General features: G+C 42.1%; 1 protein-coding gene across 13 annotated transcripts in view; it reads right to left on the bottom strand.

Annotated features, from left to right (window-relative positions):
• VPS13B (vacuolar protein sorting 13 homolog B) overlaps positions 1-15,224 on the bottom strand; it is a 714,157-nt gene that overhangs the window by 385,305 nt on the left and 313,628 nt on the right. The window contains exon 22 of one of the 13 annotated variants that reach the window (XM_053245163.1): positions 14,510-14,614. The exons of the other annotated variants lie outside the window; for them this stretch is intronic. Within the exon in view, the coding sequence (XP_053101138.1) occupies positions 14,570-14,614 (45 nt within the window). The 3' untranslated portion in view covers positions 14,510-14,569. Of the gene's footprint in view, positions 1-14,509; positions 14,615-15,224 lie in introns of those variants that run through there. 13 annotated transcript variants of the gene reach the window in all.

Below are 15,224 nucleotides of genomic sequence, written 5' to 3'. Positions count from 1 at the left end.
CTTTAGCACTTGAAAGACTGCTGGTAGCTCTAAAAGGTTTGTGTGCAGTTGGTGCTGGTGCAGAGACCACCGTCCTTGTGCTTGGATATCTCTGCAGTGGGCTCCCCAGCCTTGTAGGGAAGCATCTGTTGTGACCCAGGCTGTCAGTTGAGGCACCTGAAAGGGTACTCCTGGCAGCAAGAATGCCCATTTTGCTTTTACATCCAACACTGCACCGATGTAGTCTATCTATTTCACTGGCTCCAGACTGGATTTCATCCAGTTGACCTGCTCACCCAGGTCCTCAACAGGTTGAGGACTGTCAAGACATGCGAAGCTAACTCATCTCTTCTTCTTCCCACTAGGAGCCAGTTGTCAAGAGATGGAAAGACCATCAACCCTCATGACTGAAGGGGAGCTATTATCAAGGCCATGCATTTTGTAAATACATGGGGTGCTGTCACCAATCCAAACAGAATGACATTGTACTGATAGATCTGGTTCCCCACCGTGAACCTGAGGTACTTCCTGTGGCTGCTTTGGAGCCCCTATGTGGAAGTACACATCTCAGAGGTGCAACACTGCAAACCATTCCTCCACATGAAGGATGCTTTGCAAAGTCACCATATGAAATTTGTGCACGTAAAGTTCCAACCATCACAGATCTATGATTGGCTGTAGTCCCCCATCCTACTTGGGAACCTGGAAATAGTGAAAGTAAAAACCCTGCCATTGATCTGTCCACCGAACTGGCGATATCACCCCTTTGTCCAAGAGGATTTGAGCTGTCATCAACAGTTGGGATACTGGCGTGTACTTGATCCCATTGAATGATGGTAGGGTTTTGAATTCTATTGCATAGCCCGTCTGTACTATGTGAAGGACCCGACGATCTGATATTATGTTGTGCCATGTGAAGGCATGACTTGACAGCCTGATGCTGGAGGCAGCTAAGATGGAATGTCTGTACAGCGTTGATGGTGATGGCTCTTGGATGAGGTGTTTTGATGGACTGACCTTGTGATCAAATATGTTTGCCCGACTCAGTAGTTTTTGGGCGTGGGTCTTGCGATGTTCTGGCCTTTAGGTTAAAAGGCTTCCTACTGTAGCGTTAGTATGGCTTATGGAAGTATTTCTTGTCAGATAGCTTGTTGTAGTACTGTCTCCTATTGTACGAGTGATATTTTGAAGAGTAGGACTGAGAAGATGCCATGAAAGTTTTTGCTGTGAACTCAGATTTCTTTATGGACTCCATGGTGGAGTCTGTGGTCTCACAAAACAAACCCTTTCCATCAAATGGCAGAGCTTCTACTCTATCCTTCATGTCCTGTTGGAAGACAGTGGACTGGAGGGTGATTGCAGTTGCCAAGGAGCAGGACTCGGTCTCCACCAGATGCTTGGAGCTGCTCAGATGCTGCCTGGTTAGAAGTGGTGTGTACATCACTGAACTTGGCCAGAAACTCCTCTGGCAATAAATTGGCTTATTCAGTGAAAAGTGTATGCCACAGGGAGTATGTGTACTTAGCAAAACAGGCTGTAAAGTTTGCTATCTTCGTGAATGCTAAACAGGTAGTAGAGTATATTTTTTGCCCCATCACATCCAGTTTATGACCTTCCTTGTCTCCAGGAGTGGTGTGTCTCCTGCCTGTCTTGGAAGAAGACGTGCAATCAACCACAACAGAGTTTGGGGATGGATGTTTCACCAAAAAATATCATTGTCCTCCCCCTGGATTCTATATAGATTTTCCAAGTGCTTCGAGGTAGGAGCCGAAGTTTGCGGAACTTCCCATGCAGCCTTGGCAGCCTTAGAGATCACAGGGAGCATAGGTAAATGCACGGGCTGTGTGGTGGCTGCCGAGTTAAGGAAGTTATAGACAGGGTCATCCACATCTTGCATCTGCTTTCTTAGTTCCAAGCCTAGGGCCATTGCCATCTCACCAATCCGGCAGTGATAAGAGTGCATCTCCTTATTTTGAGATACATTCGTGCCCAGAACTATTTTAATGGGTGGTCATCTGGATGATCAGAGGAGTCTATGCTAGAGCTAGAGGAATCCAAGTCATAATCATCTGTCAGTATAACTGTTCTCACACCTGTGGATGCAGAACGCTTCTTCCTTGGCACTGTTTGCATTGTAAAGGAGGTTGTATCCAGAACCACTGTTTGTGTAGGTTGGCTCTTTACTGGATGGCTCTTGGGAACCTCTATCGTCTGCACTGACATACAGGAAAGCTTGACCTTTCCTTGGGAGGCTGTAGTAGCATCTACTCTTGGTGGCATAACTTGGGTTGCTATGGGAACCATAGTTGCAGGGGGCTGACGACGGGCTTTCCATAGCTTGTACTCATAGTAATCATATGGAAGACTAGGAAGATCTCCGTTGTTCTTGCAAAGCATCACCCCAGCCTCCTTCACCAGCCTCCTTCACATACCAGTCCTTGGGTGGCTACATAGTCTCTTGGGCCCCTTCAGGGATGAGGGCTAGAAGTTTGCATTGTAGAAGCATGGCTTGGCATCGAATGAATGGGTTGGAAGGCCTAAGAGACTGATTGTGTAAAAAGACAAGTCCATGAAGGTGAAGTCCCAGGTGTCTTCGGGTCATGGATGCACTGTCCTCTTCTCCATTGAGTCCTTGGCTTAGAAAACCATAAAAGTTCAATGCCAATGGAGTACTTTCATTAGAGTCCAGCAGATGTTGATCAGGAGATGTTGGGCATTGCCAGGTCTCAAACTAGCTTCCATATTTTCGTCGTCAGCTTCTATGCCAAAAGTAATCAGGGAATGTGAAGATGCCAGTCCTTGCTGCAACCTAAGGTTGGTGGAGAAGGAGACTGCAAAGGTGTTTCAGCCAGTGACAAGAAGTGATCTTGACATCGAGGGGTTGATATCAAGGTCGATGTCGGTGCTGGGCTTTGAGACGTGTGCATTGAGGAGTCAAGCTCCACAACTTTTGGAGTCTCTGGGCGACCGACAGAAGCCTCCAGTGCAGACTGGCAACCCGAAGGCGAAGGTTTCACTTGGGATACAGCTCCGTCTCTTCCATGTTGGTTTCATGCTCTTTTCCCAAAGTTTTTTTGGGAGGGGAAATTCCTTCAACATTGAAATCTCAGTGTCGAGATTTGTGCCACTTCTGATGCGTCCAGTTGGAAGGAGTCTTGGGCGTCTTGAATGGTGTACTGACGCTCAACACCATGCCACTTCGAGTCAAGGATTTAGACTGCCCCTCCGCCATCCTCAACACTGACACCATGCTCAATATCGATGACACAGGCGCACTGACCGGCGATCTGGGCATTGGTGTGTCGGGACATAGCTCATGGTTGTAGATAGCTGCCAGCAAGTGTAGGGCTCTATTTTTTCTAGTCTAGTGGGGAATGGTCAGGCATATTTTACAAGTAGAAGTATTGTGTTCCTTTCCCAAGCAAAGGAGACAGAGGTAGTGATTGTCCACTGAGAGAAGCTGCACATTACAGTGGAGACACTGTTTAATTTTTTTTTAAAATCCATAGTGATAGCAAATGGAAGAATAAATTTAGGGCTACTCGAGTGCCATCATCAGAAGTCTGTTCCAATTGAATGCCATGTTAATCCATCCTACTATCAGAGGTTGTCGCCAAAATTCCCATCTGTGTGTGTGTTCGTGTTTTAAAACATTTAGAGTAAGGTTGGTGAAGTCCAAGTCAAGAGGTTTTAAAAGAGACTATCTGTGCCTCCTCCACAGCATTTTTTTTTTCCTGAGGAGCTATCCATCCGAGCTGCTGACACAATGGTGGTCAGAAAAGAACTGAGGTGATAAGCGCCAGCCCGCCAAAATCAACAGAATACACCACTTGCAAGGGGCAGGGCTGGGCACGCCAAGGAACTAGTCAGTTCTGCCCAAATGGTCCGGCGCAGGTGCAGTACCCACTCTTATGAGTGCAACAGATCTCGATCCAGATCAAGGTATAACTCCTATCCAAATATTGCTCATTATTGCCCAAACCACATACTACTAGTACCGTTTTTCTTCTGGAATTATGTAAACATGGAATGTGATAACTAGCGCAGAATCCCAGGAAATTTAACTTTCATGTTTATGTTTTAAGAAGCAAAACCCAGCTAACAGAAGCTTCAGGTCTTCATTAAGGGAAATGTGTCTGAAAGTGTGCACACACTATACAGGAGAACCTCATTATCCGTGGATGTGTCATCCACAGTTTCGCATATCCGTGGTCGAGTAATGGACACCCAAGGAAAAAAGGGGTTAAACTTGTGTAAATACATGAGGGTGGCTGGAAATGACCTTGGAGATTATTTTATTTAACGTATTTACGGCTTCCATTTTGAGTCTGGGAACCATTTTATGGCTTCTTCTTTCTTTAAACTGGCAAAAAGCCCATGATTTTCTGCCAAATTTTGGCAACTTTTCAACTTGTGGGGGGCACTCCTTGGACACCAGAGGGCCTCTGGAGCACAGTAGGGAACTTATTATTTCTGTTTTCTTGTTTTGGGGTTGATTTTTGGCAAATTTTCTAAGTCCAGAAATCTAACCCCAATGTACATAGACTTTAATACCTCGCTATCTGCAATCCCCCTCCCCCGGGGAATGGAACCCCCACAGAAATGAGGTTCTCCTGTATGTAAGATTCTGTGCTTTTAGTGATCAAATATTTCTTCTTCATGCCCGGTGCTGCAAATGTTACTTATTCATCCCACTGATATCTCACTTACTTATAACTGCCCCATTTCCAATATTATCCTCCTTGTCAAAAACAAAAAACCCATTCAAATTCAACTTTCATATGTAAAATAAAAGGATGCAAAACCTATTATATCTTTTGAAGAATTGGTTAACTGATTTGTGCGAAATAAAGTCATACTTCCCGATGAATGGATCATGATCCAGATCAAATTTTTTCAGGAACAGCCCTGCCACATAAATTAGCTGCATGCACTATTTTTTACAATAGACTATGCTTTTTTTTTCCTTTTAGAAGAAATTCTGAATATAATATATTTTAACTGTTATTGTTCTCAACAGATTTTTAACCCTCAATAATTCCAAAACAATATTATGCACAAGAGTAAATTTGAATCTTTCTCAGATTCAAATTTACTATGATTAAAATTTACCACATATGGTCATTATTCAATTATTATTATTAAATATTAAAACGAATAATTTTTGAAGTTGAAATCCTACAAATTTCAAATTGTTCTCTTACTTCCCTTTTGCAAGCACATTAATTAAAAAAAAAACTACTAAAGGTAAAGTGTGCCATCAAGTCGATTTTGACTCCTGGCACCCACAGAGCCCTGTGATTTTTTTTGATAGAATATGGAAGGGGTTTACCATTGCCTCCTCCTGCGCAGTATGAGATGATGCCTTTCAGCATGTTCCTATATTGCTGCTGCCCAATATAGTACCAGTGGGGATTCGAAACGGCAACCTTCTGCTTGTTAGTCAAGCATTCCCCCACTGCACCACTTAACCTACTAGATAAATTTAATTTCTTGAATTTTCCTTCAAGTGTAATATCGGCAAAATGACTTTTCCTGGTCAATGACAGGCCTCACCTACTAGATGATGTATGAAAAAAAATCAAATGTGCAGGTATATTTAATCTTCATAATTTATTCTTGACTAAGGATCCAAGTTTCTTTCTCAATTAACTTGGATTATTTTTGAATACAAAAATAATTAACTTGTTATTATTTCTTAACTAACTTGGATTATTTTTGAATACAAGCAGTGCTAGGGGAAACCACATGAATTTTAATGGAAATTTAGTAGCATCTTTACTGCAGCAGTTTTAGGATTTCAAGACTGTTTATGAACATGACAGAATAATGAAGAGTCTCAAAATAAATGAATAAATCCAAACCAAGGGGCTAAATGTATGCTGCCCTTTCTTATCAACTTACAAGCAAACTATGCAAATGACTATTAAATTTCAGACGATAGTTGCTCTGCTGGTAAATAGTCCCATTTGGTACATTTTCTGTCCATAGCGTAAGGTGGAATTTTTAAAATGGTAGATTACAATTTGTGTCCACACATCACTGAGGTGTCTCTGGGGCCAATAAACTGACTCTTACCCTGCCCCCACTATATAGCTTTACAAAGGCACCCCTCCCGCCAAAAAAAAGATGTGCAAAATTGAAACATTCTAAATAATTTGCCTTCACAATAAACACCGCCTAGATAGTCATCTTTATTTCAGTTTTGCTTAGACAAGCTGACAAAGATTTACTGTAGATAAATCTAACTCAAATTTACAAAAATAAATACATTGCTGCATGCAGTCTGTGTTTGTTTCCAATTTTAGAGCTATCTGAAGTTGAAAGACAAAGCTAATTACATCTTTGATAAGTATTTATTGATCCAACTGTACAGGATAAATTTTAAGCTGGAAAATAAACTGTGTATCTTACAGATTTCACAGGTTTATATATTCAAAAACCCACTGCAAAGATGTTTGCAATGGAAGAATATTTTTTTTTGTTCATTTACAATTTGTGGAACAGCTATGATAGTTAGATTGTGCAACACAGTTTTTAATGTCTGTATACTAAATGGATTATCACTTTATAGCAAGCTTTCTTTTATATAACTCAAAAATAATATCAAATCCCTATATAATAAACATGATAACCATGCAAATGCAGCAGAATGAGGTGGTAGAATAAACTGACCACTTCGGACTGCAGGTGCAGGGTGCCATTTTTAAGTACTCCTCCACATAAGGAGGTTTGCCTTTGCAGCCCCGGACCTTCTGAAGACAAGCCCGCTTGCAGGTTGATTGCTCTCCTTTTCCACCTGTGCCTTCTACCTGAGTGATTGACTGTTTTCACCTGTCCCTGAGGACCAGAGATCTCTCGGGAAAGGGAGATTTCTGGAGTTCTTGGGAGCATAAATTGGAACTCGGCGCACCGGAGGTGTAGCTGACGGACAGCATGCAGGGGGCCGGCCTTTGGTGCCGGGCCTTCAGTGTGGGACTGGGATCTGGTGGGGGGGGAGAGTTATATTAAAGTAGGGTTGGAGGTCTGGGTTGAATTTTGTTAATTCTCCTTTTATTGGGTTGAGCCAAGCCTTTTGTTGTAATGTGTTTGGGTTCTCTTAGGCAGGGTGATGCGGGAGGTGCGTCCGGCAGCTCTGGGGCAGCTATTACTGTTGTAGTGGGGAATAGAAGAATTGGTGTTGGCAGAGCAGCTGGCCTTTACAGGGGAAGTGAAACTAGTAATTTAGTAACTGTTTCAACTTCCAGCTGCCTTGTCAGCATTCTGGCCTTGGGGAGCAGCTCCAACTTCCCACAGAACCTAGCCTTGCTCCTTGCAATGCCAGGTCGGTTCAGAATAAGACCAAAATAATCCATGACTTGACCATGGATAAGGGAGCCAACCTGGCTTGTATAACAGACCTGGATGGAAGAGACTAGTGGCCCAGTTTGGGCCTAGGTTCTTCTACCAGGCTACTCTGTTGTGGAGCAGGCTGGGGAAGTGGGTGGGTGGGGGGTGGAGTGGCTGTGGTCCATAAGAATACTATTTCCATTTCCATAACATTTACATGAAACTGCTGGATGAAGTCATCAGGATATTTGGTGCAGGGTGTTATCAGTATGTTAATGACACCCAAATTGATTTCTCCTCCGCCTCCTCTTCCTCATCATCAGGAAATGGCATTCACTCCCTAAATGCCTGCGTACGGGCAGGAATGGGCTGGATGAGGGATAACAAATTGAAGCTGAACCCAAGCAAGATGGAGGTGCTCATTGTGGGGGTTTGGAATTTGAGGGATGAGTTAGATCTTCCTGTGCTGGATAACCCCATACAAACCCAGAAAGAACAGGTATGCAGCTTGGGAGTGCTCTTGGATCCAGGCTTCACCCTGGTATCTCAGGTGGAGGCTATAGCCAGGAGCACTTTCTATCAACTTCGGCTGATTCAACAGCTGCGTCCATTCCTTGAAGGGAATGATCTCAAAACAGTGGTGCATCTGCTGGTAACCTCCAGGCTCAACTATTGCAATGCGCTCTACATGGGTCTGCCTTTGTATGTAGTTCGGAAACTTCAGTTAGTTCAAAATGCGGCAGCCAGAACTGGTCTCTGGGGTAACCCGGAGAGACCATATTATGCCTGCTTTAAAAAAATTGCACTGGCTGCCGATATGTTTACAAGCGATATACAAAGTGCTGGTTATTACCTTTAAAACCCTGAACGGCTTGGGTCTAGTCTACTTAAAAAGCAGCTTCTTCTGTATGTTCCCCATCACACATTGAGGCAATCTGGAGAGGTCCATCTCCAGTTACCACCAGTTCATCTGGTGGTGACTCGGAACCGGGCCTTCTGTAGCTGTCCTGGCATATTGAATGCACTCCTGGCAGATATCTGCAGTTTAGGATCACTGTCAGCCTTTAAGAGAGCCCTAAAAACTTACTTGTTTAGACTGGCCTTCCAAGGTTTTCTAATTGTTTTTAAAGTATTTTAATTCATTTTAAATGGTTTTGAATTGTTTTAAAATTGTTTTCATATTGTTTTGAGCACTTTGTTTTAAATGGTATGTGTTTTTGTGTCTTTTTAAACTTGTTGTACACCGCCCAGAGCCTTCGGATTGGGCAGTTGATAAATGTAATAAACAAACAAACAAACATATCACTGCAATGTTTTCTTTAAATGCACATCAGAGATAAAGGCTCTGGTCCAGTTCACACCCTTGTATTAGCTATTTGTAAATTTGCAAGAAAGCCCTGGCTTACTGAGAGCTTAAAGATCACGGGGTTGAAGGGAAGTAGGCAACCTGCTGCAAATCCACAGTGGGTTCAGAGATACGCCGTAAGCACTGAACCTAGTACGGGGCCCAGAGCACCTTGGACTTAGGGAATGACCACAGTTTACCAAGTGGGACTGTTGAGACAAGGGTTCTCAAATTTAGGTTCCCAAATGTTCTTGGACTACAATTGCCATCAACCACAGCTATAGCCAATACAGCCAAAAGCAACTGTTGTTGGGGATGATGGGAGTTAGAGACCAACATCACCTAGGGACTGAAGTTTGAGGACCCCTGCTCTAAGTAAAACTCCTGTGTTGACCTCAGAGTTGAAAGGGAAAGGAAGCAGGCTCAGCCTCATACTTCAGCCTGAACTCATGATGGGGATGGACAAAAGGGGACCTGGGGCTGGCCTCATCCACCAAGTTCCACAGAGTCTATGACTATGTCCTTTGGAAAAATCTATCCTAAAGTAAATTATAGTAAAATAAAGGAAGAGTACTTCTAAAAATGTTATTAGTTATTGGATTAAATAAAAATGTATCACAGATCACTTTATTGATAGGAATAATGTTTTAAAATATATGTAATCTGAATATCTTAAAATTCCTGTCCTCTTAAAGTTATATCAATAGCATACTGTATATCAAAACTATCAAATAAATCTTTTTACACTTTAAAAATAACTATTAAACTGTATGTCTAAAATTGTGAATTTAATGTGAAAAGTGACTGATTTATATAACTGAATATAAATCTGCAGCAGTAAATCTTACATTAATGTAAGGATCTGACAATCTAAGGGAAAGAAAATGAAGTAATTTGCCAGTAAGAAGTCCTCAAGCTGGGGGTCAGATCCTGTTCATGGAAACCATCTGGTTGGGACCCTCTAAGCCACACCAAACACAAATGATCTTTAAAAAAAATATCCTATTCATTAATGCATCACAGCTGCACTGAGTGTTACTTCATTTTTCCATGGCAACATCCTTTCTGTTTCAAGGATCGTATTTCAGTTTTGGTAGCAACGTGTTCTTTTGCCAATACTGAACATACTTGTGAGTTAAAGACAAGGAATTATTACAAATTCTTGAAATAGAATCACCTCCTATTTTGATTATATTAAGGACTGTGCTTGCTATGCAACAGTCTAATAACATATGGCCTTCAAAATCAGAAGAGGAATATAACATGTATTATATGTTACATAATACATCAAAACTGTACTCATTTCCATAGTGATTTTATTTAGATCAGTTTGAAGTTGCACAACAGGGAACTTTTAAGAGGGTAAAGAATTATACAGAATTTGTCGGGATGCCATGTTACCAGGTCACTTGGATGGCCCTGTGGAGGCTGGAGAAGGGTGAGGCATCCCTCCTCTGAGGCTTTCGTTTAGGGGGCAGTGGGGATGAGAAGGGCCCAGGGTGGTTGGATCCCAGTGGAGTTGAGAGGGTAAGGCAGGGAGAGCTGCAGGAAACAGCTCTAGGAAGGCAGCTAGGTTGGGTGTGGCAGGAAACAGGAAGCAAGGTCAGGAAGGGGGCGGGGCTGGAAGTAGGTTTTAAGCCCTGTCAGCTCTGCACTGGGGTATTTAAAGACAAGGCAGCTGATGAGGAGGGGCTGCTTCTGAGTATGGGAGCCAGGAGTTCTCCAGGAGAGGGAACTGGCTGAATGCAACAAGCCAGGAGGAGCAATCAGGTGACAAGCTAATCTTCCATGGCTGTTCATGAAGCTGACCTTTTTGGGGTTGCTCCAGTCATTCTGGAGTTCAAGAAAGGCTAGGAGCCCACCTCGTCTCCTGGGAGTCTGACAGAATTCAATTATTATTTAGAATGTATATGCTTTCTCCCCCAAAGCACTTCAGTTACATTATATCAGCAATTTTTACAACACACCTGAAAAGGAGGTCAGTGTGACTGTCCCCAGATTACAGATAGAGGACTGGCTCTGATATTACAGATTACAGATAGAGGACTGGCTTCCCTTGTATCAGCTAAGATTTAAATGAGCATCCAAGGTGTTTATACAGTCTGTTCTGAAAGATAGCTACAAAAAGTTTTATTATATATTCACTACTTCACCCCTGCTAACTAGAGAGATAAAGAGGCACTTTTCAAAAGTGGTGATTAGATTAAGCAGTGGAAGAGCAACTGGCCCTAATCGGCCACAGTGCAGCATCTCTTTGGTGACCGTCGCTGGTGTCTACCTTGTATTCCTTTTTAGACTGTGAGCCCTTTGGGGACCGAGGACCATCCTTGTTTTATTATTCTTTTTCCATGTAAAGCACTTTAAGAACTCTTATGCTGTAACATGGTACATAAAGAATAGTAATAATATAATAATACATTACAAGTAATATATTTTAATAGTAGTGAAATAATGTGGGCAAAAACCGGAGTCCAAGGCACTTCCCTTCACATTATCTCCAGCAACTGGCAACATCTGGGTCATAGCATTGTGCCAAGCCCTTCAAAAGCCCTTCAGTTCTTCAAAATCTGAACTTTTGTATGGTGTCCCTCAGGGCTCTGTATTGTCTCCAGTGTTGTTTAACATCTACATGAAATTGCTGGGAGAGATCATTAGGAGATTTGGTGCAGGGTGCTATCAGTATGCTGATGACACCCAAATCTATTGCTCCATGTCAACATCATCAGGAGAAGGCATAACCTCCCTAAATGCCTGCCTGGAGGCAGTGATGGGCTGGATGAGAGGTAACAAACTGAGACTGAATCCAGATAAGACAGAGGTACTCATTGTGTAGGGTCAGAACTCAGGAGATAAGTTTGAACTTCCTGTTCTTGATGGGGTCACACTTCTCCACAAGGAACAGGTACGCAGTCTAGGGGTGCTTCTGGATCTGAGTCTTTCCCTGATCTCCCAGGTCGAAGCAGTGGCCAGAGGTGCCTTCTATCAGCTTTGGCCGATACGCCTGCTGCATCCATTTCTTGAGATAATGTCCTCAGAACAGTGGTACGTACATATGCTGGTAACCTCCAGACTGGATTACTGCAGTGCATGCTATGTGAGCATGCCTTTGTATGTGGTCTCGAAACTACAGCTGGTTCAGAATGCGGCAGCCAGGTTGGTCTCTGAGTCATCTCAGAGAGACCATATTACTCCTGTATTGAAAGAGCTACACTGGCTGCCGATATGTTTACGGGCAAAATACAAGGTGCTGGTTATTACTTGGGAAGCGATATTGATCTACCTGTTCTAGATGGGGTCACACTTCTTCAGAAGGAACGGGTATGCAGTTTGGGAGTGCTTCTGGATCCACACCTTTCCCTGGTTCCCCAGGTTAACACAGTGGCCAGAAGCGCTTTCTATCAGCTTCAGTTGATACACCAGCTGCATCTGTTCCTTGAGGTTCATGATCTCAAAACAGTAGTACACTTGTTGGTAACCTCCAGACTTGATTACTTCAATGCACTCTATGTGGGGCTGCCTTTGTATGGAGTCCGGAAACTACAATAAGTACAAAATGCGGCAGCCAAGTTGGTCTCCGGGTCATCTGGAAGAGACCATATTACTCCTATATTACAGGAGTTGCACTGGCTGCCAATAAGTTTCCAGGCAAAATACAAAGTGCTGGTTATAACCTATAAAGCCCTAAACAGCTTAGGCCCACGGTACTTAAGAGAGCATCTTCTTCTGCATGATTCCCATCGTCCACTGCGTACATCAGGGGAGGCTCGTCTGTGGCTACCTTCATGTTGTCTGGTGGCCACCCAGGAACGGGCCTTCTCTGTTGTCACCCCAAGACTTTGGAACGCGCTTCCCGTGGGAATAAGAGTCTCCCCATCTCTAGTGGCTTTTTAAAAGTGTCTAATCTTTTTACTCAGGCCTTTTAGCTTTGTAACTTTGTAACTTTTTAAATTTTGGATTATTTATTGATTTGTTTTAAGGTGTTCTTAATATTTAATTGATTTTAATGTTTTGTTTTCATTTGTTGTGAACCGCCCTGAGACCTTGGGTTAGGGCGGTATAAAAATGCACTAAATAAATAAAGAAATAAATAATATTACCTATAAAGTCCTAAACAGCTTGGGCCCTGGGTATTTTCTTTTTCGTCGTGACCCCCACCACCCATTGAGATCTTCAGGAGAGATCCGTCTGCAGTTGCCACCAGCTCGTCTGGTGGCTACTCAAGGATGGGCCTTCTCCGCTGCTGTCCCAAAGTTTTGGAATGCGCTCCCTACAAAAATAAGGGCCTCTTCATCTCTGACAATTTTTAAAAAATCTTTAAAGACGCATCAGTTAAAGACGCATACTGTTTTAGTAGGTTTAACATTGTTTTAAAACATTGTTTTAAAATGTTTAAATTGTTATAATGTTTTAATTTTTCTGCTGTCATTTATTTTAACAAATGTATTTTAACTAATGCTGTCATTTATTTTAACTAATGATTTTTTTGTTGTCATTTATTGTGTTAGCTAATGTTTTAATTTTTTGTTGTCATTTATTTTGTTCTGCTGTAAACTGCCCAAGACGTAAGTTTTGGGCGGTATAAAAGTATGTTGGATAGATAGAGAAAGAAAGAAAGAAAGAAAGAAAGAAAGAAAGAAAGAAAGAAAGAAAGAAAGCCAGCCAGCCCTAGGAGCTAACAAATCTGCCCTGAAGAAGGTCACCTGCATTGCCCAATTTGTTTTTGTTGGCGCACTCTTCCAGAAGGGAAGCCTTAACACTGAGCACAGAACACTGAGCACAGAACCACAGAACACAGAACCAGCCGTTAACAGCTGGAGTGAGAGAGAATGAGAGAGGTGGAGAGACTGACATTTCTCCCACCATCATCTCTAGCAACTGGCAGCACCAGCTTTTTCAGTCCTTTTTTGCAGGTCCTAACAGATATAGGCGTATTCGCATTTGTGGTTTTTTCACTGTAGATTTCTCTGCAGTATTAAGAATACTGTGTGTGTATATGTAGATATTCTGACCAGCTTTTCATGCCACACCAGCATCATCTCTTCCTAAACGTACTCTATTTTACTTTGATTTGTTTCAAGTGTCATTTAGTGCATATTGTGTCAATTTTAAAATATTGCTGCAAATATTTTCAAGTAACCAAGGGTTCATCCTTAAAGTACTTAGGGAAAATTCTGAGAATAGTGTATTTATCTGAAACCTATTAGTGAAAACGTGGACTTGTTGGGTTGGCACTCAACATATTATTACTCATGATTAACTCATTTGGTAGAAATGTGGATGCCTTGTTATCCTCACTGAAACTAAACATTAACAACCAATTAAAAATAATTGTGTTTCTGTTGCTTCATGACTTTAGCAACTATTAGTACCAGACACACATGAAAAGTGAACACTTCCCTCCCCCACACTATAGTTGCCAAAATAGACTCTGAAGCCTGAAACAGTTACAGAAAAAGTCCTTTACAGTTAAGCATGGAAGTATTTTTCATCGACATCATAACAGCTTAGAGCAATCCCAGTTCACTGAGCTGTAATGCAGGATACAATTATGAGCCAAAGAGGGCCACCAGCCTTGGCTCAAAAAATAAACTATCCAGGTGTTCTTGTTCTACACATATTTACTTTAACTTCAATTAAAAGTATAATCCTTCCATGATTCCAAGTTATGAAAAAGCTCCAATTAATCTGTTGACAACTCGGTATTACTTCTTTAATCTCTATTTGTCATTCTATTAAATCTATGTTCTGTAAGTCACTACACCCCAGTCCTGCTGCCAAAAGAGATTCTAGAGACTTAAGATCACTGACACAGAACTTTACATTTTTAGATTTGCAGCTCTGTATTTAATAACTGACAATGGAACTCTGAGAATGCCAGTTTTAAAATAGAAAAACACCTTGGGCATTATGTCCAGCCTACCAATGAGAAGAGTGAAGCAGTTGCCTTCTCTGCTGGTCCACCTGTGCCAGTGAAATAACTGATTAAGGGCAGAAGGCAAGATTCTTCCAGGGAAGAGCAAAGCTTTGGGGACAGAGTTGTGAATTCCCACAGCTGGCTACCACAGCTGGCTACCAGTTGTTAATCAGACACCAGGGTTAAGTCTGATTTTTAATCGACAGGCAATGCCAAGGGTACTGTGAGTATGCCTGATAAGAGATGCAGTGTCATCATTTTACTAAAATTCCTGGTGAAAGAAGAGGAGTATTTGTGACTGTGATATCTAGAACTATCCAGTTTAAGTCAGGATCCAAATAAACAAGGCCATCAATAGCAGCAGAGCCCTTTGCACATAGGTAGAGAGGGAAAGGAATGAAGCCAATACCCGCAGTATGCTGGAATTGTACCCCTCCTGGTAGAGTGGTTCCCATAATAACCAGTGAATCCACACATACACACACCCCACTTAATTAAGAGGTGCAATTAACTGGGCATTTAGGTGATTTAGTTTTTATAAGCAGCACTGATCTGTGCAAATGATCTTACGATGTCCTTTAAAGTATGCACATATGTACTTTAAAGTATGCACATAAATAGAACACTGCAGAAAGATCACAGTCATAAACTGTTTTT

Source organism: Hemicordylus capensis, chromosome 4, assembly GCF_027244095.1.
Source record: "Hemicordylus capensis ecotype Gifberg chromosome 4, rHemCap1.1.pri, whole genome shotgun sequence".
Lineage (NCBI taxonomy): Eukaryota > Metazoa > Chordata > Lepidosauria > Squamata > Cordylidae > Hemicordylus > Hemicordylus capensis.
This window is presented reverse-complemented; position numbering and strand designations above follow the sequence as displayed.